Source organism: Salmo salar, chromosome 07 (genome assembly GCF_965601325.2).
Source record: "Salmo salar chromosome 07, fSalSal1, whole genome shotgun sequence".
Taxonomy (NCBI): Eukaryota; Metazoa; Chordata; class Actinopteri; order Salmoniformes; family Salmonidae; genus Salmo; species Salmo salar.
In genome coordinates, this window is record NC_138297.1 from 26,232,501 (window position 1) to 26,257,942 (window position 25,442).

The 25,442-nt window shown below is 44.7% G+C and overlaps 1 protein-coding gene and 1 long non-coding RNA gene across 3 annotated transcripts in view; both read right to left on the reverse strand.

Annotated features, from left to right (window-relative positions):
* LOC145880009 (uncharacterized) overlaps positions 1-1,899 on the reverse strand; it is a 2,263-nt gene extending 364 nt beyond the window's left edge. Inside the window, exon 1 of the long non-coding RNA XR_014392892.1 lies at positions 142-1,899. This is a non-coding gene — a long non-coding RNA (uncharacterized LOC145880009). The remainder of the gene's footprint in view (positions 1-141) is intronic.
* Positions 1,900-5,638: 3,739 nt separating this feature from the next.
* LOC106608847 (uncharacterized) lies at positions 5,639-22,769 on the reverse strand. 2 transcript variants are annotated; one of them, XM_014207020.3, is made up of 12 exons: positions 22,548-22,769; positions 16,227-16,454; positions 15,785-15,817; positions 15,283-15,427; positions 14,695-14,885; positions 13,869-14,539; positions 13,189-13,628; positions 12,004-12,301; positions 11,363-11,802; positions 11,078-11,272; positions 10,811-10,940; positions 5,639-8,650 (listed from the first exon to the last, which is right to left on the reverse strand). In XM_014207020.3, exons 2-12 carry the CDS (start codon positions 16,273-16,275, stop codon positions 8,036-8,038), a joined length of 3,207 nt encoding a protein of 1,068 aa, XP_014062495.3. In that variant the 5' UTR covers positions 16,276-16,454; positions 22,548-22,769; the 3' UTR covers positions 5,639-8,035. The 2 variants fall into 2 exon arrangements, with proteins under 2 accessions (XP_014062495.3, XP_014062494.3); XM_014207019.3 differs by having other exon boundaries at positions 15,283-15,445.
* Between the last annotated feature and the right edge of the window lie 2,673 nt (positions 22,770-25,442).

Genomic DNA, 25,442 nt, shown 5'->3' on the forward strand with positions numbered 1-25,442 from the left:
AACAGTAGAAAATCCGAATATACTGTATCAGAAAGTCTCAGACAAGAGAAACATACTGTATAAACAGAGATAGTATTTTACTATGTAAAGAAATGGACAAATACACACACATAGCTAGGTATACAGTTGTAGCACACAGACTTGTTATAGTTGGCAGCGCTGGCGTTCCGCCATATGAACTTGCAGTACTTGTTGATGTCTCTGCTGAGCAGCAGATGACCAGGGACTCTGTTTACTGTCGGGACAGCAGGTATTAAATGATCAGTGAAACACTTAGCTATCCCCACATGATTACAACATTTCATTGTTATTACACACAAACGTGACACCAAAGTCACAAACATGCAGTCAAAAACACACACAATAATGTTCCTTCTGACAAACATCCACACACAATAATGTTCCTACTGAGAAACATCCACACACAGTAGATATACTGAACAAAAATATAAACGCAACGTGTAAAGTGTTGGTCCCATGTTTCATGAGCTGAAATAAAATATCCCATATTTCCGTACAGACAAAAAGCTTATTTCTCTCAAATTTTGTGCACAACTTTGTTCACATCCTTGTTAGTGAGCATTTCTCCTTTGCCAAGATAATCCATCCACCTGACAGGTGTGGCGTATCAGGAAGCTGTTTAAACAGCATGATCATTACGCAGGTGCACCTTGTACTGGGGACAATAAAAGGCCACTCTAAAATGTGTTGTTTTGTCACACAACCCAATGCCATAGATGTCTCAAGTTTTGAGGGAGCATGCAATTGTCATGCGGACTGCAGGAATGTCCACCAGAGCTGTTGAATGTTCATTCCTCTACCATAAGCCACCTCCATTGTCGTTTTAGAGAATATGGCAGTACGTCCAACCGGCCTCACAATCGCAGACCACGTATATGGCATCGTGTGGGCAAGTGGTTTGCTGATGTCAGCGTTGTGAACAGAATGCCCCATGGTGGCAGTTGGGTTATGGGGCAGGCATGAGCTAAGGACAATGAACACAATTGCATTTTATCTATGGTAATTTCAATGCACAGAGATACCGTGAAGAAATCCTGAGGCCCATTGTCGTTCAATTCATCCCCCTATCATCACCTCATGTTTCAGCATGATAATGCACGCCCCATGTCGCAAGGATCTGTACACAATTCCTGGAAACTGACAATGTCCCAGTTCTTCCATGGCCTGCATACTGACCAGACGTCACCCATTGAGCATGTTTGGGATCGACGTGTTCCAGTTCCCGCCAATATCCAGCAACTTCGCAAAGCCATTGAAGACGAGTGGGACAACAATCCACAGGCCACAATCAATCAATCAATCAATCAAATGTATTTATAAAGCCCTTTTTACATCAGCCGATGTCAAAGTGCTATACAGAAACCCAGCCTAAAACCCCAAACAGCAAGCAATGCAGATGTAGAAGCACAGTGGATAGGAAAAACCCTCTAGAAAGGCCGGAACCTAGGAAGTAACCTAGAGAGGATCCAGGCTATGAGGGGTGGCCAGTCCTCTTCTGGCTGTGCCGGGTGGAGACTATAACAGTACATGGCCAAGATGTTCAAACGTTCATAGATGACCAGCAGGGTCAGATAATAATAATCACAGTGGTTGTAGAGGGTGCAACAGGTCAGCACCTCAGGAGTAAATGTCAGTTGGCTTTTCATAGCCGATCATTTAGAGTTAGAGACAGCAGGTGCGGTAGAGAGAGAGTCCAAAACAGCAGGTCAGGGACAAGGTAGCACGTCCAGTGAACAGGTCAGGGTTCCATAGTCGCAGACAGAACAGTTGAAACTGGAGCAGCAGCATGACCAGGAGGACTGGGGACAGCAAAAAGTCATCAGGCCAGGTAGTCCTGAGGCATGGTCCTAAGGCTCAGGTCCTCCAAGAGAAAAGAGAGAGAGAGAGAGAGAGAGAGAGAGAGAGAGAGAGAGAGAGAGAGAGAGAGAGAGAGAGAGAGAGAGAGAGAGAGAGAGAGAGAGAATTAGAGGGAGCATACTCAAATTCACACAGGACACCAGATGAGACAGGAGAAATACTCCAGATATAACAGACTGGCCCAAGCCCCCGACACATAAACTATTGCAGCATAAATACTGGAGGCTGAGACAGGAGCGGTCGGGAGGCACTGTGGCCCTGTCCGACGATAACTCTATGTGAAGGAGATGTGTCACGCTGCATGAGGCAAATGGTGGTAACACCAGATACTGAATGGTTTTCTGATCCACGCCCCTACCTTTTTGTTGTTGTTGGTATCTGTGACCAACAGATGCATATCTGTATTCCCAGTCATGTGAAATCCATAGATTAGGGCCTAATTTAATTATTTCAATTGACTGATTTCCTTATATGAACTATACATCTTTGAAATTGTTCCATGTTGCGTTTATATTTTTGTTCAGTACAGATCCACTCAAACACACAGAGACAGACACTCTCCTCTCCTACCTGACAGCAAGTTGGACACGATGCCCACAGCCTCCCTGACTGCTGGCTCCAGTCTCTCGCTTTCCACCTGAAACAGGGCGGGGCTATCCCTCGGAACCCAGGTGTGGATCCTGATTGGCTGTGGTTGGTTTGTGGGTGGAGCCAGCTCTCTCACGCGCTTCCTGTGGTGTCTCTGGGATGAAGAAAGTTGAAGCGCAAATGAAGGAATTTGAAAAGAATTAGCTGTGTCCTCTGAAGCAGTAAGTGGAGTCTGTTGCCCAACGTTGCTACTGGCCGTCGTCTTAGGGTGAAGTCCGTCTGGATCAGTGGGTGTGGTGACCACTGTGACCGACTGCTGAACCTCGTCAAAGATACACTTCTCCAGAGCGCCAGGGAGCCATATGACCACCACCACCATCCAAACCCACGGCCAGCTGAGGGAGGGGAGCGAAGGCATAATCATAGCCTTTCCACAGGAGCCGCCCCTCCACAGAAGCCTCATCTCGGGGAAGAGATCACAGAGATGGATCTGTTGGACTGACATGACATCAGCAGTAGATCTAACAGCTACTAGCTTCATCCCGCAACTAGCCATTTAAATGACCATCTACAGTGGGGGAAAAAAGGATTTGATCCCCTGCTGATTTTGTACGTTTGCCCACTGACAAAGAAATGATCAGTCTATAATTTTAATAGTAGGTTTATTTGAACAGTGAGAGACAGAATAACAACAAAAAAATCCAGAAAAACACGTCAAAAATGTTATAAAATGATTAGCATTTTAATGAGGGAAATAAGTATTTGACCCCTCTGCAAAACATGACTTAGTACTTGGTGGCAAAACATTTGTTGGCAATCACAGAGGTCAGACGTTTCTTGTAGTTGGCCACCAGGTTTGCACACATCTCAGGACGGATTTTGTCCCACTCCTCTTTGCAGATCTTCTCCAAGTCATTATGGTTTTGAGGCTGACATTTGGCAACTCGAACCTTCAGCTCCCTCCACAGATTTTCTATGGGATTAAGGTCTGGAAACTGGCTAGGCCACTCCAGGACCTTAATGTGCTTCTTCTTGAGCCACTCCTTTGTTGCCTTGGCCGTGTGTTTTGGGTCATTGTCATGCTGGAATACCCATCCACGACCCATTTTCAATGCCCTGGCTGAGGGAAGGAGGTTCTCACCCAAGATTTGACGGTACATGGCCCTGTCCATCGTCCCTTTGATGCGGTGAAGTTGTCCTGTCCCCTTAGCAGAAAAACACCCCCAAAGCATAATGTTTCCACCTCCATGTTTGACGGTGGAGATGGTGTTCTTGTGGTCATAGGCAGCATTCCTCCTCCTCCAAACACGGCGAGTTGAGTTGATGTCAAAGAGCTCCATTTTGGTCTCATCTTACCACAACACGTTCACCAGTTGTCCTCTGAGTCATTCAGATGTTCATTGGCAAACTTCAGACGGGCATGTATATGTATTCTTGAGCAGGGGGACCTTGCGGGCGCTGCAGGATTTCAGTCTTTCACGGCGTAGTGTGTTACCAATTGTTTTCTAGGTGACTATGGTCCCAGCTGCCTTGAGATCATTGACAAGATCCTCCCGTGTAGTTCTGGGCTAATACCTCACCGTTCTCATGATCATTGCAACTCCACGAGGTGAGATCTTGCATGGAGCCCCAGGCCGAGGGAGATTGACAGTTATTTTGTGTTTCTTCCATTTGCGAATAATTGCACCAACTGTTGTCAACTTCTCACCAAGCTGCTTGGCGATGGTCTTGTAGCCCATTCCAGCCTTGTGTAGGTCTACAATCTTGTCCCTGACATCCTTGGAGAGCTCTTTGGTCTTGGCCATGGTGGAGAGTTTGGAATCTGATTGATTGATTGCTTCTGTGGACAGGTGTCTTTTTTTACAGGTAACAAGCTGCGGTTAGGAGCACTCCCTTTAAGAGTGTGCTCCTAATCTCAGCTCGTTACCTGTATAAAAGATACCTGGGAGACAGAAATCTTTCTGATTGAGAGGGGGTCAAATACTTATTTCCCTCATAAATTGCAAATCAATTTATAACATTTCTGACATGTGTTTTTCTGGATATTTTTGTTATTCTGTCTCTCACTGTTCAAATAAACCTACCATTAAAATGATAGACTGATTCTTTCTTTGTCAGTGGGCAAACGTTCAAAATCAGCAGGGGGTCGAATACTTTTTTCCCCCACTGTATATGAAAAAAAATTACTTTTAATGTTACAGATTTCTATTTGTAACAAAAGTACAAGTCTAAATTGTTAATATAAATGGTAATTTAAATGGCTAGTTGCAGGACAAAGCTAACATGCTACCAGATAATCCTAAATTAATTGTTTAAATAAGTGTGGGATTAGAGGTGATTTTAGAGGGAAATCCAAATATATTTTAGGAAAACTACCGCATTTCAGCAGTCCACTTGGACACTATTGCGCAATAATGCTGTAGTTGCCTTAGTAACATTTACTGTATTCACTCAAACATGTATAAATGGTGAGCCAATATACAACTGAAGTATCGACTGATGTAGATAATGACACTTGAATTAATCAAGAGTCTGACCTGTTTTTCACTAGAGGAACCCGTTTCAGACTGCGTAATTAGTCTCCATAACTTTTCTACACAACTTCCTGAAAAAGGGTAAGACTAAATCAGCGTTTTTCAATTCCCCTTTGCTATTAGTCAAAAAGTGCTGTATAGTGGACCACTTTAGCCTCCGCTCTAGTCGTCACTATTTTTTAAATCAACATCTAGCCAATTTGAATTCCCCACTGAATCGGGTGTTTCATGAATCGGTTATAATTACCTGGGAACGCAATGTCCAGCCTCGCGACGACGCCATCAAAAATCGAGTGCAGAATTTTCTAAATTAAATGGAATTCCTCAACATACTCGTCAGTATTCTTCTGTAAATTGAACGGCTTTTCCTCCCGACTCACCTTCACTCTTCTCCTAACGGTGCACGTTGCAAGCGACCAAACAGCTCTGCACCATTGACACCCAGGTATTTAAATGTACTTTGTCGTCATGGCGCCCTGGAGAGACTGATGTGACATGTCTTTGATACATTCCCAGAAGACAGAGGACAATGGCTTATAGACCACCTCCTTATCTAAAAACGTACCACTTCTTTACTTTTCCTAACATTGCACTTTCACTTCTTCCACCCACACACACAAAAGAGTTAAGAGTCCAAATAAAAGTGCAAATTGTTTAATCTCTGTGGATTCGTTCATATCTTTGCCTATGTACAGTGAAATAGACCCTATTATTATTTTTTAAATCACTCTACAATCTTATTATTAGATTGCAATCATCCAGCCACTCCATGTATAACTGAATACATTCAGTACAACCAGGTAAACAGAACAATAAGAAAATAAAATTGAAAGTACATTTCTGGAGGACAAAAGCGAAAAAACAAAATAATATGATATACAAAATGGCACACTGAAAAGTCGCTTAATTCGCTATTTGTTCATCGTGTCAAAGTGTGGTAGAGTGGGTTCGATTCACAAAGGGGTGAGACTTCAAGTCAAGGCTGTTGTGCCTGTTGCCCCTGGGGGCCTCGTCGTTCTGCGTGCACTGCACAAGTCTAACCCAACCTCAGGCACTGAGAGAGATTGTCTTGTGAGTCTAGACACAATGTGTACTAGAGAATTACATTATAAACATTCATACATCACATTTAAGTGCATACATTACACACACAAGTTATGCCATATATACACTAACAAGGAGGGTCCCCAAAATTATTGCCAGTTTGCAGAACTGCATGGAATTTATCAATTATAAAAGCAATATAAAACAGTCTGTCTGTGAGAAGGTAGGTGTGTCTTTTTGTGTATACACACACACACACACACACACACACAACATGACCAAAAGTATGTGGACACCTGATCGTTGAACATCTCATTCCATAATTATGGACATTAACATGGAGTTGGTCCCCCCCCTTTGCTGCTATAACAGCCTCCACTCTTCTGGGAAGGCTTTACACTAGATGTTGGAACATTGCTGAGGGGACTTGCTTCCATTCAGCCACGAGAGCATTAATGAGGTCGGGCACTGATGTTGGGCGATTAGGCCTGGCTCACAGTCTGCGTTCCAATTCATCCCAAAGGTGTTCGATGGGGTTGAGGTCAGGACTGTGCAGGCCAGTCAAGTTCTTCCACACCGATCTCGACAAACAATTTCAGTACGGACCTCCCTTTGTGCACGGGGGCATTGTCATGCTGAAACTGGAAAGGGCCTTTCCCAAACTGTTGCCACAAAGTTGGGAGAACAAAATTGTCTACAATGTCATTGTATGCTGTAGCATTAAGATTTACCTTCACTGAAACTAAGGAGCCAAGCCCGAACCATGAAAAGCTGCCCCAGGCCATTATTCCTCCACCAAACTTTACAGTTGACACTATGCATTGGGGCAGGTAGCGTTCTCCTGGCATCTTTCCCGTCGGACTACCTGATGGTGAAGCGTGATTCATCACTCCAGAAAACGCGTTTCCACTGCTCCAGAGTCCAATGGTGGCGAGCTTTACATCAGTCCAGCCAACTCGTCTGCTCTGCCATGGAAACCCATTTCATGAAGCTCCCGAAGAACAGTTATTGTGCTGACTGACGTTGCTTCCAGAGGCAGTTTGGAACTCGGTAGTGAGTGTTGCAACCGATTATCAAGCGCTACGCGCTTCAGCACTCGGTATGGCCTACCACTTCGCAGCTGACGCTCCTGGACGTTTCCACTTCACAATAACAGCACTTACAGTTGACCGCGGCAGCTCTAGCAGGGCAGAAATTTGACAAACTGACTCGTTGGAAAGGTGGCATCCTATGACGGTGCCACGTTGAAAGTCACTGAGCTCTTCAGTAAGGCCATTCTACTGGAGACTGCATGGCTGTGTGCTCGATTTTATACACCGGTAAGCAATGGGTGTGGCTGAAACAGCAGAGTCCACTAATTTGAAGGGGTGTCCACATACTTTTGTGTGTATATATATATATATATATATATATATATATATATATATATTATATATATATATAGCCTATTTGTGACAATATGCATGCAGTAAGTGTGTGTAATCATTCAAATTCATCATATTCAAGAAGCTTCTAAACAAGGCACTTAATATTAGAACATCTTCCATAGCCTTACACTGCCGCCCTATACTCACCCTCATAAATACTAAAACACACATGACGTAGTCACACACACAAGTCACAAAGACAAGCTCGTTCATGTGTTAAAAACAAAACCACTCATTTGACAGTAGCTGATATATTAGAGCATGAGGATTCGGGAGGAAGATTCTCTGTGCAAAGTTCACCACTTTCAGACTACACACATTCATGACTACACGCACGCGGAGGCAGGCACACGTACACACTTTCTCAAGGAGGTCCCACGCTCAATAACATAAAAGCATTGAATACTAGATTTCTACAGTCAGTCAAAACCAACCCAATGTAATTCAAAAGGCACTACATCAGCACAGAGAGGGGGAGAGCCTTGAGGTGCTCCTGTGCGCGAGCACTGTGCACATAATTTAGGGAGGGGGGGGGGGGGGGGTGGCAGTGGGGTTTGGATAAGGTCAGGGGTCAAGGGTTAGCAGGGGGACGTCATCCTCCGAGGTCATGTCCTCCGAGAGGGGGATAAGCAGCACCTCATCCTCCGAAGAGGAGGAGAAAGAGGGGGATGTGGAGAGGGGCAGGGAGTTGGTGGGGGGGGAGGAGAACGGGGAGGCGCGGAAGCGAGAGATACCGCGCCCCAGAGAGTGGAAGAGCGAGGCTAGGGAGGGGCTACTGGAGGTGGGAGGGGCAGCCACAGGGAAGCTCTGGGGGGTGGCTGGGATAGAGACGAGGGGTGGAGGGAGGGAGGCGGGAGGCGGCGGTATTGGTGGGTGCTGCACCGTCTGAGGGAGCAAGCCTAGTTTCTGTGGCAATGGCAGATTGACGGCTTCCACAGCCAATGAGGAAGTTGCGGGAGTTGATTGACTGGGCTCTACACCAGTAGAGGTGGGATCTGTCTGCTGGGGGGCAGAACTGGAAGGCTGGGAGGGCCTGGAGGCGGGTCTAGGGATTAAGCCCCACCTCCGCATGCGACGGACAGCCCGGCGGACGAATCGGGGCCGGCGACGGCGACGTTGAGTGTTGGCGGTGTCCTGTCTGAGGAGCTGGAGGATACCTCTCAGAGTAAGAGAGGAAGACTGATGGGGGAGAGAGAGAAAGAGAAACACAGAGACAGAGAGACAGACACAGAACAAGAAAAATATTAAAACCTTGAGATTTCATTTGTTGAATTTGAAAACGTGCTATACAAATACGCTTATTTCTTAACCTGTTTGGGATAGGGGGCAGTATTTTCACGGCCGGATAAAAAACGTACCCGATTTAATCTGGTTACTACTCCTGCCCAGAAACTAGAATATGCATATAATTAGTAGATTTGGATAGAAAACACTCTAAAGTTTCTAAAACTGTTTGAATGGTGTCTGTGAGTATAACAGAACTCATATGGCAGGCCAAGACCTGAGAAGATTCCATACAGGAAGTGCCCTGTCTGACAATTTGTTGTCCTTCTAGGGCATCTCTATCAAAAATACAGCATCTCTGCTGTAACGTAACATTTTCTAAGGCTTCCATTGGCTCTCAGAAGGCGCCAGAAAGCGGAATGACGTCTCTGCGGTCTCTGGGCGAAAAAAAGCAGGAGTTTTTGTGAGTGGTCAGGCAGGGAACAATGACAGTGGAGTGCATGAGACGACTCCATGTTTTTCTTTCAGTCTATGAATGAATATAACGTCGCCCGGTTGGAATATTATCGCTATTTTACGAGAAAAATCGCATAAAAATTGATTTTAAACAGCGTTTGACATGCTTCGAAGTACGGTAATGGAATATTTTGAAATTCTTTGTCACGAAATGCGCCCGCGCGTCACCCTTCGGATACTGACATGAATGCACGAACAAAACGGAGCTATTTGGATATAACTATGGATTATTTCGAACCAAAACAACATTTGTTGTTGAAGTAGAAGTCCTGGGAGTGCATTCTGACGAAGAACAGCAAAGGTAATCCAATTTTTCTTATAGTAAATCTGAGTTTGGTGAGCACCAAACTTGGTGGGTGTCAAATTAGCTAGCTTGTGATGGCCGAGCTATCTTCTCAGAATATTGCAAAATGTGCTTTCGCCGAAAAGCTATTTTAAAATCTGACACCGCGATTGCATAAAGGAATTCTGTATCTATAATTCTTAAAATAATTGTCATGTTTTTTGTAAACGTTTATCGTGAGTAATTTAGTAAATTCACCGTAAGTCTGCGGTGGGTATGCTAGTTCTGAACATCACATGCTAATGTAAAAAGCTGTTTTTTGATTTAATTCTGAACTTGATTGAACAAAACATGCATGTATTGTATAACATCATGTCCTAGGAGTGTCATCTGATGAAGATCAAAGGTTAGTGCTGCATTTAGCTGTGGTTTTGGTTTTTGTGACATATATGCTTGCTTTGAAAATGGCTGTGTGATTTATTTTTTGCAGGGTACTCTCCTGACATAATCTAATGTTTTGCTTTCGCTGTAAAGCCTTTTTGAAATCGGACAATGTGGTTAGATTAACGAGAGTCTTGTCTTTAAAATGGTGTAGAATAGTCATATGTTTGAGAAATTGAAGTTATAGCATTTTTAAGGTATTTGTATTTCGCGCCACGCTCTACCATTGGATATTGGTGAGGCGTTCCGCTAGCGGAACGTCTGTCCCTAACAGGTTTAACATTATCATTTAAGTTTAGGATTTGCGTAAGATCCCCATTAAATTAAGCTACAACACAGTGAAACACATTGTTTTAGTTAGTCCTCTTTACCTCCTCCAGCTGTCTGCAGCAGCTAATCAGACAACTCTAGGATCAGGTCTCCCCTGTCCGTATAATATTACTCATTACGATCTAAAAAGCTAAACCGATCCTAGATCAGCACTCCTACAGGCCCTGGTATAACTCCATCTATGAGACCGTGCTCCTGCTGCTACTCTCATAACGCAGGCTGATGATAATGAGTCAACCAGTGAAGCTGAACCCTCAGTGCCCCTGACAGGTCAGATATACAAGGCTAGTCATGAGGAGTCAGAGGACCGACGGTCCTACTGAGGAGATTTCAAATAAACGAGGTTAGTGAAGGATTCCCGTTGTAAAGGAAGGAAACCAGAGAAAGGAAATCTCAAGTAATCTGTTATTTGAGGCCTTCAATTAATTGTGCTCCAATCAGAGCACAGTGGGACAAAGTTGCCGTTAGTTCCTGATCTAAGGTCACTTAGGGTTAGGATCGGGGGACACTGTTAGCTGATCCTAGACCTGTTACTAGGCTCTCACCTCGTTGGGGTTCTCTGTGGGGAAGTCCTCCACTGGAGGGATGACGCCCTGGGCAATCAGCTGACCGTAGGAGGGAGGAGCCTGCTGCTGGATCAGCGCCGCCTCTTGGCGGCTGATTGGAGCAAACATACTGCAGGAGGAAGACAGACAGAAACATATGGGGGTCTGGTCCAATAAGACAATTTGGACACAGATCAAGGGAGGCGTTTGTGGGTGATGAAGTATCAACATGTAGTAAACCTGACGTGTGAGGTGCATGAGGGATACCTGTATTCTCGAGTGCGCAGTGAGTAGAGCTTGCAGGTGCAACCCATAGCGATGACCAGCAACAGCCCGCAGACCAGGCTGCCAACGGTTGCCGCGGTGATGACCTTCCGAGGCAGGGTCACGGTGCAGTTCAGCTCGTCTGTCCCGTCCTTACAGTCCACCTGGCCGTCACAGCGCCAGCTCTCAAACACACACCTGGGGAAGAGACAAAACGGTCAAGATGGCGTATACACTTACACACATCAAAAACACACCACGCACGCACCCTCACACATCCTCCTCTACCTGTCACTGTCGCAGTGGAAGGTCCCAGGTTGACATATAGAACAGTCCCTCTCATCGCTCCCATCAGAACAGTACAGCTGGTAATTACACCTCTCCTTGGCAGGGAAACACACCGGACGCCCTAGGAAGCTATGCCCCGCCAGCAGCGCCCTCTGCCCAGCCACTCCACAGGCAAACTGGTCCCGGGGACATCCCCTGCACCCTGCTTCGTCACGTCCCGTCTCGGGACAGTCCCAGTGCCCGTCACACTTCTGTTCCTGGGTGTAGCAGCCTCCCGCGGCACCCCCACATTTACCTTCCCAGGGGGGGCAGTAGCCCCCGACACGGTAGGTGGCGTTGAAGCCCAGCCCCTCAGAGCCGGGGAGCGTACGATAGGTCAGGGAGAGGAGGCCGGTGCGGGACTCGACCTGGATGGCCTTGTAATTGGACGCATTAGTGATCTGTCACAGAGGGAAAGGGAGGGAAAGGGTAACTTAACTTTCCCAGTGATTTCCGAGGTACAAAAGTTGGCTTTAACCACAGATCTAGGATCAGACCACTCTACTCTCTGAAAGAAATTATAAATATCTGACTTCGTTTCAGTTTATTAGGGGCAACGTCTACAAAACCCTATTACACACCCCCCTCCCCCCCACACTCACAGTTTTGATAAGTTCCCCGGTGCCCTGCTGTCTGTCAGTGATGGTGACCGTGTCTCCAGGCCCCAGCTCCAGCAGCCGCAGGTCCAGCTTCAGAGGCCTAGAGTCCTGGGGGTCCAGGGTCCACACACAGAACAGAGGGGGGCCCCTGATGGAAGGAGGGGCGAACGTCCCATAGAAGGTCTGGAGGAGGCCCCCGCAGGTGATGACCTTGGGAGGCAGGGTCACGGTGCAGTTCAGCTCGTCTGTCCCGTCCTTACAGTCCAGCTGGCCGTCACAGCGCCAGCTCTCAAACACACACCTGGGGCAGAGAAACAGTTCAGGTGACGTATACACACACACACCGAAACACACCACACGCATGTCACATCGAAACTACACTAACACACATATCAAAGCTCACAAACAAACATTAAACGCATGCACACACACACTAAGTTTTTTTCTGGATCAAAAGGGGGCTTAGGTGGTAGTGGGCATGGTAGTGGGCGTGACAATGGGCGCGGTTGTTCCTGTGAATTTGAGATAATTTTTTTTAGACCCCCCATCTTGGCAGTGTAGACATTTTTAAGCCAACGTCCTGCAATTCTACACATTTATCCATGGAGTTAAGAGAAATTTGCCATGGCCAACACAGTGTTATTTTGCTCAAACCAAATCAAATCAATACTGCTAAATTCTTGCTTTTAGAACTTTCAATTCTCTTTCACTGTCTATTTTATTTTGATGATTGTTAGTTCTCAAAGATATATATATATATATATAAAAAGTATTTTTTGTATATATATATATATATATATAATATATATATATATATAGAATCATGTAGTAACCAAAAAAAGTGTTTAACAAATCAAAATCTATTTTACATTTGAGATTCTTCAAAGTAGCCACCCTTTCTCCTTGATGACAGCTTTGCACACTCTTGGCATTCTCTCAACCAGCTTCACCTGGAATGCTTTTCCAACAGTCTTGAAGGAGTTCCCACATATGCTGAGCACTTGTTGGCTGCTTTTCCTTCACTCTGCGGTCCAACTCATCCCAAACCATCTCAACTTGGGTGAGGTCAGGTGATTGTGGAGGCCAGGTCATCTGATGCTTTGAAGAATCTCAAATATATGGATTTCATTGGCAGAAAAATGACCCCCCCCCCCCCCCCCCCCCCCAAAAACACACACACTCCTCTACCTGTCACTGTCGCAGTGGAAGGTCCCAGGTTGACATATAGAACAGTCCCTCTCATCGCTCCCATCAGAACAGTACAGCTGGTAATTACACCTCTCCTTGGCAGGGAAACACACCGGACGCCCTAGGAAGCTATGCCCCGCCAGCAGCGCCCTCTGCCCAGCCACTCCACAGGCAAACTGGTCCCGGGGACATCCCCTGCACCCTGCTTCGTCACGTCCCGTCTCGGGACAGTCCCAGTGCCCGTCACACTTCTGTTCCTGGGTGTAGCAGCCTCCCGCGGCACCCCCACATTTACCTTCCCAGGGGGGGCAGTAGCCCCCGACACGGTAGGTGGCGTTGAAGCCCAGCCCCTCAGAGCCGGGGAGCGTACGATAGGTCAGGGAGAGGAGGCCGGTCAGGGACTCGACCCGGAGGGCCTTGTAATTGGACGCGCTGGTGATCTGTCACAAAGGGAAAGGGAAGACGGTGAAATGATTAGAATGAGTAAATTAACTTGGGTAATTGAACTGAACAGTCTTGTGACAAACTCTAGAGGTAGAAGTTGGCTTTCACCACAGATCAACAATAAGACTAGCCTACTTCCAATCCGAGAGTAATTCAATAATATCTGACCCCGTATCAGTTTATATGGGGCCACTTTACCTAACTCTAAGACACAAACACACCCCAGGCACACTCACAGCTTTGAGGAGTTCCCCGGTGCCCTGCTGTCTGTCAGTGATGGTGACCGTGTCTCCAGGCCCCAGCTCCAGCAGCCGCAGGTCCAGCTTCAGAGGCCTAGAGCCCTGGGGGTCCAGGGTCCACACACAGTACAGAGGGGGGCCCCTGATGGAAGGAGGGGCGAACGTCCCATAGAAGGTCTGGAGCAGGCCCCCGCAGGGCCACTCAATGGGGGCCCGGGTCACACTGGGGTGGGCTCTGTGAGGCTGGTGGCTGGGGAGTCCACGAGGCTGGAACTGCCAGAAGTCATATATAGGATTGGCTGGCTCCTTTTCCTTGGTGTGGTCCCCATCCTCGTCTACTTGCTTCTCTGTCTCCTCCTCCTCTTTCTCCAGCTCGCCCGGTGCCTTCCCTACTGTTTCCCAATCCCTCCCTCTGCTGTTACTCCCCCTGTTCTTCTCTCTTCCTGTCTCCCGCGCCCTGTAGGACTCTGGCGTGGCGATGGCCACCACTGTTTTGCCATGCTCAGGATCCAGGTTCAGGATCTTCATCGCTCCATCACAGTCTTGCTCGTCTATGCCCAGGCCCACCCCTTCACCCAGGCACTCCACCCGGCCGTTACAACGCCACGACAGGGGCAGGCAGCGCCCGCCCAAACACTCAAAGTCCACACCCGTACAGTCACCGGAGTCTAGAGAGAGAGGAGTGGCAGGGAAAGGGGGAGAGAGGGAGAAGAGCTGATATTTCTATTAGCTATATTGAGTTTCCTGGTACTCAAAGAGAGTTATAACGAGTCTACTAGGTCATGATTAACAAGTGATATAGCCTAACATCACAGCACCATACCTCTGACATAGCCCAGGCGGAACGCAGACACAGGCAATAAGTGTGGCAGGAAGTGGTGCGTCACTGTAATGTTTCCCCCCATCAACTCCATGGGTTTTGGCAGGTCGGAACCACAGAGGGTAATGGGCTTGCCAGCCGATGATGTCACCGAGACCCATTCCTTCTTACACCGTGTGGAAAACTGGGAGAAACTGAAAGAGCGACGGGAAAAAGAGATATAACAAAGAAGTAAGCAAACAATCAAAAACGACATTATTTGGCTATGAAGCCATTTTCCTTTACACGATGTGACATTTCTAAAGTCCAGTCCGGACGCAACCCCTACACCGTACCCCCCGGGCACTTCATGTAGATCTGGAAGTATTGGATAAGTATATTTAAAGAACATGGTAGTAGCTCCACCTTGTCCACTGATAGGCTGGACAGACTCTTCCTCCAATTGCTTACACCTACCTAAATCCTTCAGATGTGCACTAGTGCCAAGAGGGTTAAAGACTAGAAGTTGTTTGGGGACAAACGTTGATGCACCCTGACCCACCAAATAAGGCCCTAAGAGAGCGGTAAAGACAGCGAGTGGGGAGACATTACCTGAGAATAACAGGCTCTCCTACATGTGCCTTGATAATCCAACTACAGTAGAAGGGCCGAAGGCGGTAGGACGAGCTGTGGTGCACAAAGCTTCTGATCTCTCCTCTCGCAGCCTCTAGGACTTGGGGAGATCGTCCACAATGAGCTGGGAGAGAGAAGAAACCTACAGTATATTAGACTGGGAGGGGCGACCTAAGAACACATATATTCGTTTTCCTGTCGCAAAACATTTTGCTACGGTATTCCTGGTCTGATTAAAATCAGGCTGTAATACACTATTAATTGATATATACAGCCTGAAACATTGGAGTGCAAAATCATGTAAAAGAACCGGAGGTGCCACCGCTGATTGTCAATTACAGCTGAGACTCCCACGCCTACCCATGTTGATCACAGAACTATGAGTATTGTGTAAAACTGGTGAGAGGCAGATGGGTCCCTTTGATAACATGAATAGAGACATTAGCAAGAGAGAGGGAGGGGGGAGGGGTAGCGCTCTTACCAGTACTGGAGACCAGCTCCAGGCTGCTGTAGGCTGTGAATCAACAGGCAAAAAACAGAGTTAGAGGTCTGAATCGGGAATTACTAAAGATCTGACTAGTATTTGCACACGGTACATTTGACACTAGATACTGCTTACAAAATACAATGTTTACAATACTTGTTGGCCTAAAGCAGGGCTCGCCACCCCTGTTCCTGGAGAGCTACCCTCCTGTAGGTTTTTGTTTCAACCCCAGATGTAACTAACCTGATTCAGCTTATCAACCAGCTAATTATTACAATCAGGGGTGCTAGATCAGGGTTGGAGCGAAAACTTACAGTACGGTAGCTCTCCAGGAACAGGGTTGGAGAGCCCTGGCCTTAAGTATTGTTCTTTACCACCTGACATATCGACCGACAGACAAACAGGCAGATAGATAGGTCACATTTAAAGTAAAACCCACCAGTTACAAACAAAATGTTGATGACACAAAGGTTGAAAGAGACAGTCATTCTGACGATGGTGCTCCTCTGAAATGATGGTGCTCCTCTGAAATGCGGGTGCTCATGAAAGAGCAAAAATGGTGAAAAGAAAGGAAACTAGAACGGGAAAAACATCTAGGCAGATCCCCCTCAGTCCGCCTTGCTGAGTGGCCCCATCATCGCTAATGTCTCGTTCAGGAAGACTTCACCTGAGAAAATAAAAAGGCCAAACCTAGTCAGCAAAAATTGCTATTTTGACTTCCCCGGTCGCAGATCTGTTTGTGCTGTCTTGCCAAGTCCTATGGCCATTGATACACCAAAAAATGGCAAGACAGCACAAAAATATCTGGGACCAGGGTATATTTTTAGAGGAACAGGGAATGACAGAAACATTGCTACAGAACTTGCTTAAGCCTTTACTTATGACAGCCAGACATCTGAAGTTGAACGCTTAATCAATTATTTGGTGACATATGAATATATTTAGTATAGTTTTATCTAAAGTTTAATGTTTTTATTTTTCTGAAATTCTTTGAGGATGGTCCTGCCTTTGCTCCTCTGAGGAGCCTCCACTGATGTAAACATTGGGTTCTTGATAAAAAATAGAAAACCATAACATTGAACATTATTTAAAACACCCTGTTTTGTAATGAAGGTCTACACTAGACTCAGCAGCACTCTGTAGGGTAGCGCCATGGTATTGCTGGAGGACAGCTAGCATCTGTCCTCTGGGTACATGGACTTCAATACAAAACCTAGGAGGCTCATGGTTCTTACCCCCTTCCATAGACTTACACAGTAATTATGACCAACTTATGGAGGACATCCTCCAACCTATCAGAGCTCTTGCAGCAAGAACTAACAGGTTGTCCACCCAAACAAAGGATCAGAGAATGACTAGTACTGAAAGCATTAGCTACAACTAGCTAGCACTGCAGTGCATAAAATGTGGTGAGTAGGTGACTCAGAGAGAAGACAATACTTGAAAAGTTATGAAGAAATTTTTTTCAAAATGAAGGAGAAGCAAGAGAGGGAGCTAGCTGGAAGTTGGAAGTTTACATACACTAAGTTGACTGTGCCTTTAAACAGCTTGGAAAATTCCAGAAAATTATGTCATGGCTTTAGAAGCTTCTGATTGACTCAAATTATGTCAATTAGTCTATTGGAGGTGTACCTGTATTTCAAGGCCTACCTTCAAACTCAGTGCCTCTTTTCTTGACATCATGAGAAAATCTAAAGAAATCAGCCAAAACCTCAGAAAAGAAATTGTAGACCTCCACAAGCCTGGTTCATCCTTGGGAGCAATTTCCAAACGCCTGAAGGTACCATGTTCATCTGTACAATAGTACGCAAGTATAAACACCGTGGGACCACGCAGCCGTCATACCGCTCAGGAAGGAGACACGTTCTGTCTCCTAGATATGAACCTACTTTGGTGTGAAAAGTGCAAATCAATCCCAGAACAGCAGCAAAGGACCTTGTGAAGATGCTGGAGGAAACAGATACAAAAGTATCCATACAAAAGTATCTATATCCACAGTAAAACGAGTCCTATAGCGACATAACCTGAAAGGCCGCTCAGCAAGGAAGAAGCCACTGCTCCAAAACCGCCATAAAAAAGCCTGACTATGGTTTGCAACTGCACATGGGGACAAAGAAAGTACTATTTGGAGAAATGAAACAAAAATATAACCATTTGGCCATAATCACCATCGTTATGTTTGGAGGAAAAAGGGGGAAGCTTGCAAGCTGAAGAACACCATGCAACCGTGAAGCACGGGGGTGGCAGCATCGTGTTGTGGGGGTGCTTTGCTGCAGGAGGGACTGGTGCACTTCACAAAATAGATGGCATCATGAGGTAGGAAAATTGTGTGGATATACTGAAGCAACATCAAGGTATCAGTCAGGAAGTTAAAGCTTGGTCGCAAATGGGTCTTCCAAATGGACAATGACCCAAGCATACTTCCAAAGTTGTGGCAAAATGGCTTAAGGACAACAAAGTCAAGGTATTAGAGTGGCCATCATAAAGCCCTGACCTCAATCCTATAGAAAATCTGTGGGCAGAAGTGAAAAAGTGTGTGCGAACAAGGAGGCCTACAAACCTGACTCAGTTACACCAGCTCTGTCAGGAGGAATGGGACAAAATTCACCCAACTTATTGTGGGAAGCTTGTGGAAGGCAACCCAAAACGTTTGACCCAAGTTAAACAATTTAAAGGCAATGCTACCAAATACTAATTGAGTGTACGTAAACTTCTGACCCACTGGGATTTGATGAAAGAAATAAAAGCTGAAATAAATCATTCTCTACTATTATTCTGACATTTCACATTCTTAAAATAAAAAGTGGTGATCCTAACTGACCTAAGAGTGGGAATTTTTACTAGGATTAAATGTCAGGAACTGTGAAAAACTGAGTTTAAATGTATTTGGCTAAGGTGTATGTAAACTTCCGACTTCAACTGTAAATTTCGTAGTATACATTTTTTCACTTTGTTAGCGTTGAATGCAGCTAGCTAGTTTAGCCTACTCAAACACCCGGCTTAAACAGAGAGGGATGCTATGTTAGCTAGCTGGCTATCTAACACTGGCACTCTTCCAAGGCAAGGTAAGCTTTTATTTGTATTAATTTTTGCCACCGGGGCCCACCGGTGTAACTGCTAAACTGCTTGCTGCTCACTGTACTGCATGATTGTAACAGGTTTACTAACGCATTAGTTCTAGTAGCCATCTTGACTATGACGTGACAATGATGTAGGCTGTGTGTAGCGGTTATGATATAGCTTGGATAGGTTTTTTGCCTTGTCACAGACAGCTGATGTGTTGTGCACTGAACTCCACAAGCGAAGTGAAACGGTGAGAGGAGAGTGCATAGATAGATGCGAGAAGAAATTATATATATATATATATATATATATATATATATATATATATATATATATATATACACAACGAGTTGTTTGTAAGTGGCTGCTATGAAAGTGAACTGTGTTTGCATGTGATCAGGGGTGAATTAATTGCGCCGATTCTGTTAAAATATGTCTTAAAATGGAACGGTGATAAACATACCTGAAATTGTCCAATAGAAACTCTCATTTGCAACTGTTGGATTAATAATTACACCCTAGATCAGTGGTACACAAACTTTTTATAGTCCCGTACCCCTTCAAACATTCAACCTCCAGCTGTGTACCCCCTCTAGCACCAGGGTCAGGTCACTCAAATGTTGTATTTTTGCCACACACACACGATATGTTTAATAAATGTAAGAATTAATGTGGGTTTGTGTCACAACCCAGCTTGTGGGAAGTCACAAAGAGCTTTTATTAGGACCAGGGCACAAATAATATTATATTAATAATCAATAATTTTGCTCTTTATTTAGCCATCTTACATATAAAACCTTTGTGAATAAATCACCACAGGTTAATGAGAAGGGTGTGCTTGAAAGGATACACATAACTCTGCAATGTTGGGTTGTATTGGAGAGTCTCAGTGTTAAAATCATTTTCCCTACACAGTCTGTGCCTGCATTTAGTTTTTCATGCTAGTGAGGGCTGAGAATCCACCCTCACATAGGTACGTGGTTGCAAAGGGCATCAGTGTCTTAACAGCACAATTTGCCAAGGCAGGATACTCTGAGCGCAGCCCTATCCAGAAATCTGGCAGTGGATTCTGATTAAATTCAATTTTCACATAAGCACTTGCTGCAATTTTGATGAGGCTCTTGTTCAGAATTCAGTAAGTTGACTGGAGGCAGGGCATGAAAAGGATTACGAATCCAGTTGTTTGAGTCATCTGTTTTGGGAAAATACCTGCGTAATTGCGCACCCAGGTCACTCAGCTGCTTCACAATATCACATTTGACAATGTAGGTAAGCTTAAGTTCATTTGTACACAAAAAAAAATCATACAATGATGGAAAGACGTGTTGCGGAGAGTCCCTGTAATCCTAGATTCAGATCATTCAGGCGAGAAAAACATCACCCAGATAGGCCAGTCATGTGAGAAACTCGTCATCATGCAAGCGGTCAGACAAGTGAAAATTATGGTCAGTAAAGAAAACTTTAATCTCATCTCTCAATTCAAAGAAATGTGCCAATACTTTGCCCCTTGATAACCAGCCTTCTGTATGTTGTAAAAGTGTTACATGGTCGCTGCCCATATCATTGCATAATGCAGAAAATACACGAGAGTTCAGGGGCCTTGCTTTAACAAAGTTAACCATTTTCACTGTAGTATCCAAAACGTCTTTCAAGCGGTCAGGCATTCTCTTGGCAGCAAGAGCCTCTCGGTGGATGCTGCAGTGTACCCAAGTGGCGTCGGGAGCAACTGCTTGCACGTGCGTTGTCTCCCTGTCATGGCTTTTGCACCATCAGTACAGATACCAACACATCTTGACCACCAAAGTCCATTTGGTGTCACAAAGCAGTCCACTACTTTAAAAATATCCTCTCCTGTTTTCCAGTGGATTGCAGAAGAGGATGTCTTCCTTAATTGACCCCCCATAAACGTAACTGACATATACCAGGAGCTGTGCCAGGCCCGCCACATCTGTTGACTCATCCAGCTGTAACACATAGAATTCACTGGCTTGTATGTGAAGCAGTAACTGATTCAAAACTGGGTATCTGTTGCTTTTATACCTGTCTAACTAGTCGAAAGGCATAGTTTTTCTCGCTCCAAAAACTCCTGTGGCTTATTTTTCAAATGGGCATGTTTCATTTCTAAATGTCTGTGCAAGAGTGAAGGTTTCATTGAGTTGTGAGATTGTTATATGTGCAAAAGTACTCACTGTAGCTGAGGAAAGACACAACTCCCAATATAAGTGAACCCCAAATCAATGTAGTTCTCATCATATTTGCGCATATTACTTTACATTTCTTTAACCATTTATCAATTTTCGAGCAGACGGAATGACCAGCAGCTACCTTTGGCTACATACGGACCATTAGCGGAATTCCCGCGAGAGATTAACGGTTAATGTGATTGGATGTTGATTATTTGACTAGGCTACCTGTATTAGGGCTCCCGAGTGGCGCAGCAGTCTAAGGCACTGCATCTCAGCGCAAGAGTCAGTCCCTGGTTCGAAATCAGGCTGAATAACATCCGGCCGTGATTGGGAATCTCATATCGCGGCGCACAATTGGCCCAGCGTCGTCCGGGTTTGGCCGTCATTGTAAATAATACATTGTTCGTAACTGACTTGCCTAGTTAAGTAAAGGTTAAAAAAAATTGAAAAATAAACATCACCCAAATGTATAGCCCAGTTGGCAAATCTAAATGGACTGTTTGAAAATGTGAATCATATTTTTATTTGGCGTACCCCAGTTTGGGTATAGCCGCCCTAGATCATCTAGATGCAGGCAAGATTGTGTAAATCGATATTTCATGCGTCATGGTCTGTCACCTTGATTACTCAATTCTCTCGACCTGTTGTAAACTCTCTCTTGATTACTTTCATGGTCTGTCACCGTGATTACTCAATTCTCTCGACTACGTTGTAAACTTTCATTCTTAGGCTAGGTTGTAGCAACCTCATGACGGGAAAAGGTACTGGGACATTTTGAGTATCATGTGACTTAGTAGCCTTAACCTATCGATGTTACATTGAGCTGGGTGAATGGAATATGAATGACAGTCATCCAATATTCTGTAATATAAATAAATAACGCCATGTTCATCTTAAACGACACAGATCGTGACTCTTAAGTATTATACACAGCCATGTCCTGCCTTGCCAGTAACGTTGGCTAACTAAATGACGCAGCTAGCTAACCTTATGCTGTATGATTTACCAGCAAGCTAATCCTAAACATAAAAATGCTTTTCAATATCACGTTTTTCTGTGTCAATTTAATTCTAGATTATGTGAAATCATGTACATTCCTTCTAGACCTTCTGAATGCCTGCCCCCGCAAACTTCCTTGACGAGGAAGGGATTCATCACACCAATTCTGTTGCAAAACGTTTTGTACAGACACAGTTTACGAGAGATTCTATTGGACAAATTCAACTAGGTCCCGCCCCGTTTCGTTTGCTCAGTTTGGTTCTTAAACTGTAAACGTTTTACATTATAGAACGTAATGAATACACCCCTGCTTCACTCTCTCGCCTTGTTGTGGCTAATGCTAACGATAGCTCTGACTAACTTCCCTCTTCCTTTCGTTACGTTTTCCTAAACGTGCCACGCGATATAAAAGCATGAGTATATACATACAAACACTCTGATGTACAGATTAATTAAAAACGGCGATAAATTCTGTATATAAATGCCTGTAACAACGAAGTTAACAACCTTACCCTTTCTGTCGTCTTTCTTGTTGATAGGCAGAGTTCTGGGCAACTTCCGTATTGTTTACTTGGAACAGGAGAGGGGGTGGGGCTAGAAGCTCAGACAGGCTTCGGCTGTCACAACGCCCCAAACAAACTCCAATGTTAAAGAACCAAACCAGTATACAAATCATTTTCTCAGATTTAACATGAAATGTAACTTGTTCCTCTGTTCACGAATTCGTTTCAATGGTGTTAATATCGACAGTTTTGGATGAATTTTTGTTATCATGTTTCACCACCAGGTGTCAGAATTGATTAGGCTAGTGAGGCGATCCCTCAGATTGGGTATACCACAGTGGAATTGTATTATAGCAGACGGCCTTTCATCCGAGAATACAATGTAACATTCTTTGCATTAGTACGTTTTGTAATCTGCAAGGTAACGTGCATTTGATGCATTTCGTCAATGGACTGAGACAACGTGGATTGAAATCAAATGACTACTGAATTGTCTGCCTAACTTGTTCTTGTAGTTCTTTTTGATAATTTACACTATCCTGGGGTGTTTTTTTTAATATATTATGATAAATTAATGTTCATATTTATACGGACACAGCGTCTACAACTGTTTCTTTACCTCTCTGAGATAGGCTTCACACATCTGTAAGATGGAAATGAAGTGGGCTGAGAACAAACCCCTCTTCACATTATTCAAGATATTATTGAAATATTATTTTGAAATTATAAGTAAATGTAAAAACAAAAAAGAAATACACACCATAAAACTTTTTGACAAATTGAAAATGTATCTCGATATGTAATACCCTGTCTGTTAGGTTTATGCACTCTTGTTTGTATATTTCTATTTTAGTATTTTTTTTGTTCATAATAAAAAATATATATATTTTTTTTTATTGTTTAATTTCACCTTTATTTAACCAGATAGGCCAGTTGAGAACAAGTTCTCATTTACAACTGCGACCTGGCCAAGATAAAGCAAAGCAGTGCGTCCCAAACAACAACACAGAGTTACACATGGAATAAACAAACATACAGTTAATAAATAATACAATATAAAAAACATCTATATACACTGTGTGCAAATGAGGTAAGATTAGGGAGGTAAGGCAATAAATAGGCCGTATTGGCGAAGTAATTACAATTCAGCATTTAAACACTGGAGTGATAGATGTGCAGAAGATGAATGTGTAAGTAGGGATACTGTGGTGCAAAGGAGCAAAAAAATAAATAACAATATGGAGATGAGGTGATGAGGTAGTTGGATGGGCTATTTACAGATGGGCTATGTACAGGTGCAATGATCTGTGAGCTGCTCTGACAGCTGATGCTTAATGTTAGTGAGGGAGATATGAGTGTCCAGCTTCAGTGATTTTTGCAATTAGTTCCAGTCATTGGCAGCAGAGAACTGGAAGGAAAGGTGGCCAAAGGAGGAATTGGCTTTGGGGGTGACCAATGAAATATACCTGCTGGAGCGCGTGCTGCTACGGGTGGGTGCTGCTATGGTGACCAGTAAGCTGAGATAAGGCGGGGCTTTACCTAGCAAAGACTAATAGATGACCTGGAGCCAGTGGGTTTGGCGACGAATATGAAGCGAGGGCCAGCCAACGAGAACATACAGGTCACAGTGGTGGGTAGTATATGGGGCTTTGGTGACAAAACGGATGGCACTGGGATAGACTACATCCAATTTGCTGAGTAGAGTGTTGGAGGCTATTTTGTAAATTACATTGCCAAAGTCAAGGATCTGTAGGATAGTCAGTTTTACAAGGGTATGTTTGGCAGCATGAGTGAAGGATGCTTTTTCTTAGGAAGCCGATTCTAGATTTAATTTTGGATTGGAGATGCTTAATGTGAGTCTGGAAGGAGAGTTTACAGTCTAACCAGACACCTAGGTATTTGTAGTTGTCCACATATTCTAAGTCAGAACCGTCCAGAGTAGTGATGCTGGACGGGTGGGCAGGTGCGGGCAGCAATCGGTTGAAGAGCATGCATTTAGTTTCACTTGCATTTAAGAGCAGTTGGAGGCCACGGAAGGAGAGTTGTATGGCATTGAAGCTTGTCTGGAGGTTAGTTAACATAGTGTCCAAAGAAGGGCCAGAAATATACAGAATGTTGTTGTCTGCGTAGAGGTGGATCAGAGAATCACCAGCAGCAAGAGCGACATCATTGATGTAAACAGAGAAAAGAGTCGGCCCGAGAATTGAACCCTGTGCACCCCCATAGAGACTGCCAGAGGTCCGGACAACAGGCCCTCCGATTTGACACACTGAACTCTGTCTGAGAAGTAGTTGTTGAACCAGGTGAGGCAGTCATTTGAAAAACCAAGGCGGTTGAGTCTGCCGATAAGAATGTGGTGATTGACAGACTCGAAAGCCTTGGCCAGGTCGATGAATACGGCTGCACAGTATTGTCTTTTATCGATGGCGGTTATGATATCGTTTAAGACCTTGAGCGTGGCTGAGGTGCACCCATGACCAGCTCGGAAACCAGACTGCATAGTGGAGAAGGTACGGTGGGATTCAAAATGGTCGGTGATCTGTTTGTTACCTTGGCTTTCAAAGACCTTAGAAAGGCAGGGTAGGATAGATATAGGTTTGTACCAGTTTGGGTCTAGAGTGTCTCCCCCTTTGAAGAGGGGGATGACCGCGGCAGCTTTCCAATCTTTGGGGATCTCAGACGATACGAAAGAGAGGTTGAACAGGCTAGTAATAGGGGTTGCAACAATTTCAGCGGATAATTTTACAAAGAGAGTGTCCAGATTGTCTAGCCCAGCTGATTTGTAGGGGTCCAGATTTTGCAACTCTTTCAGAACATCAACTATCTGGATTTGGGTGAAGGAGAAATGGAGGAGGCTTGGGAAAGTTGCTGTGGGGGGTGCAGGGCTGTTGACCGGGGTAGGGG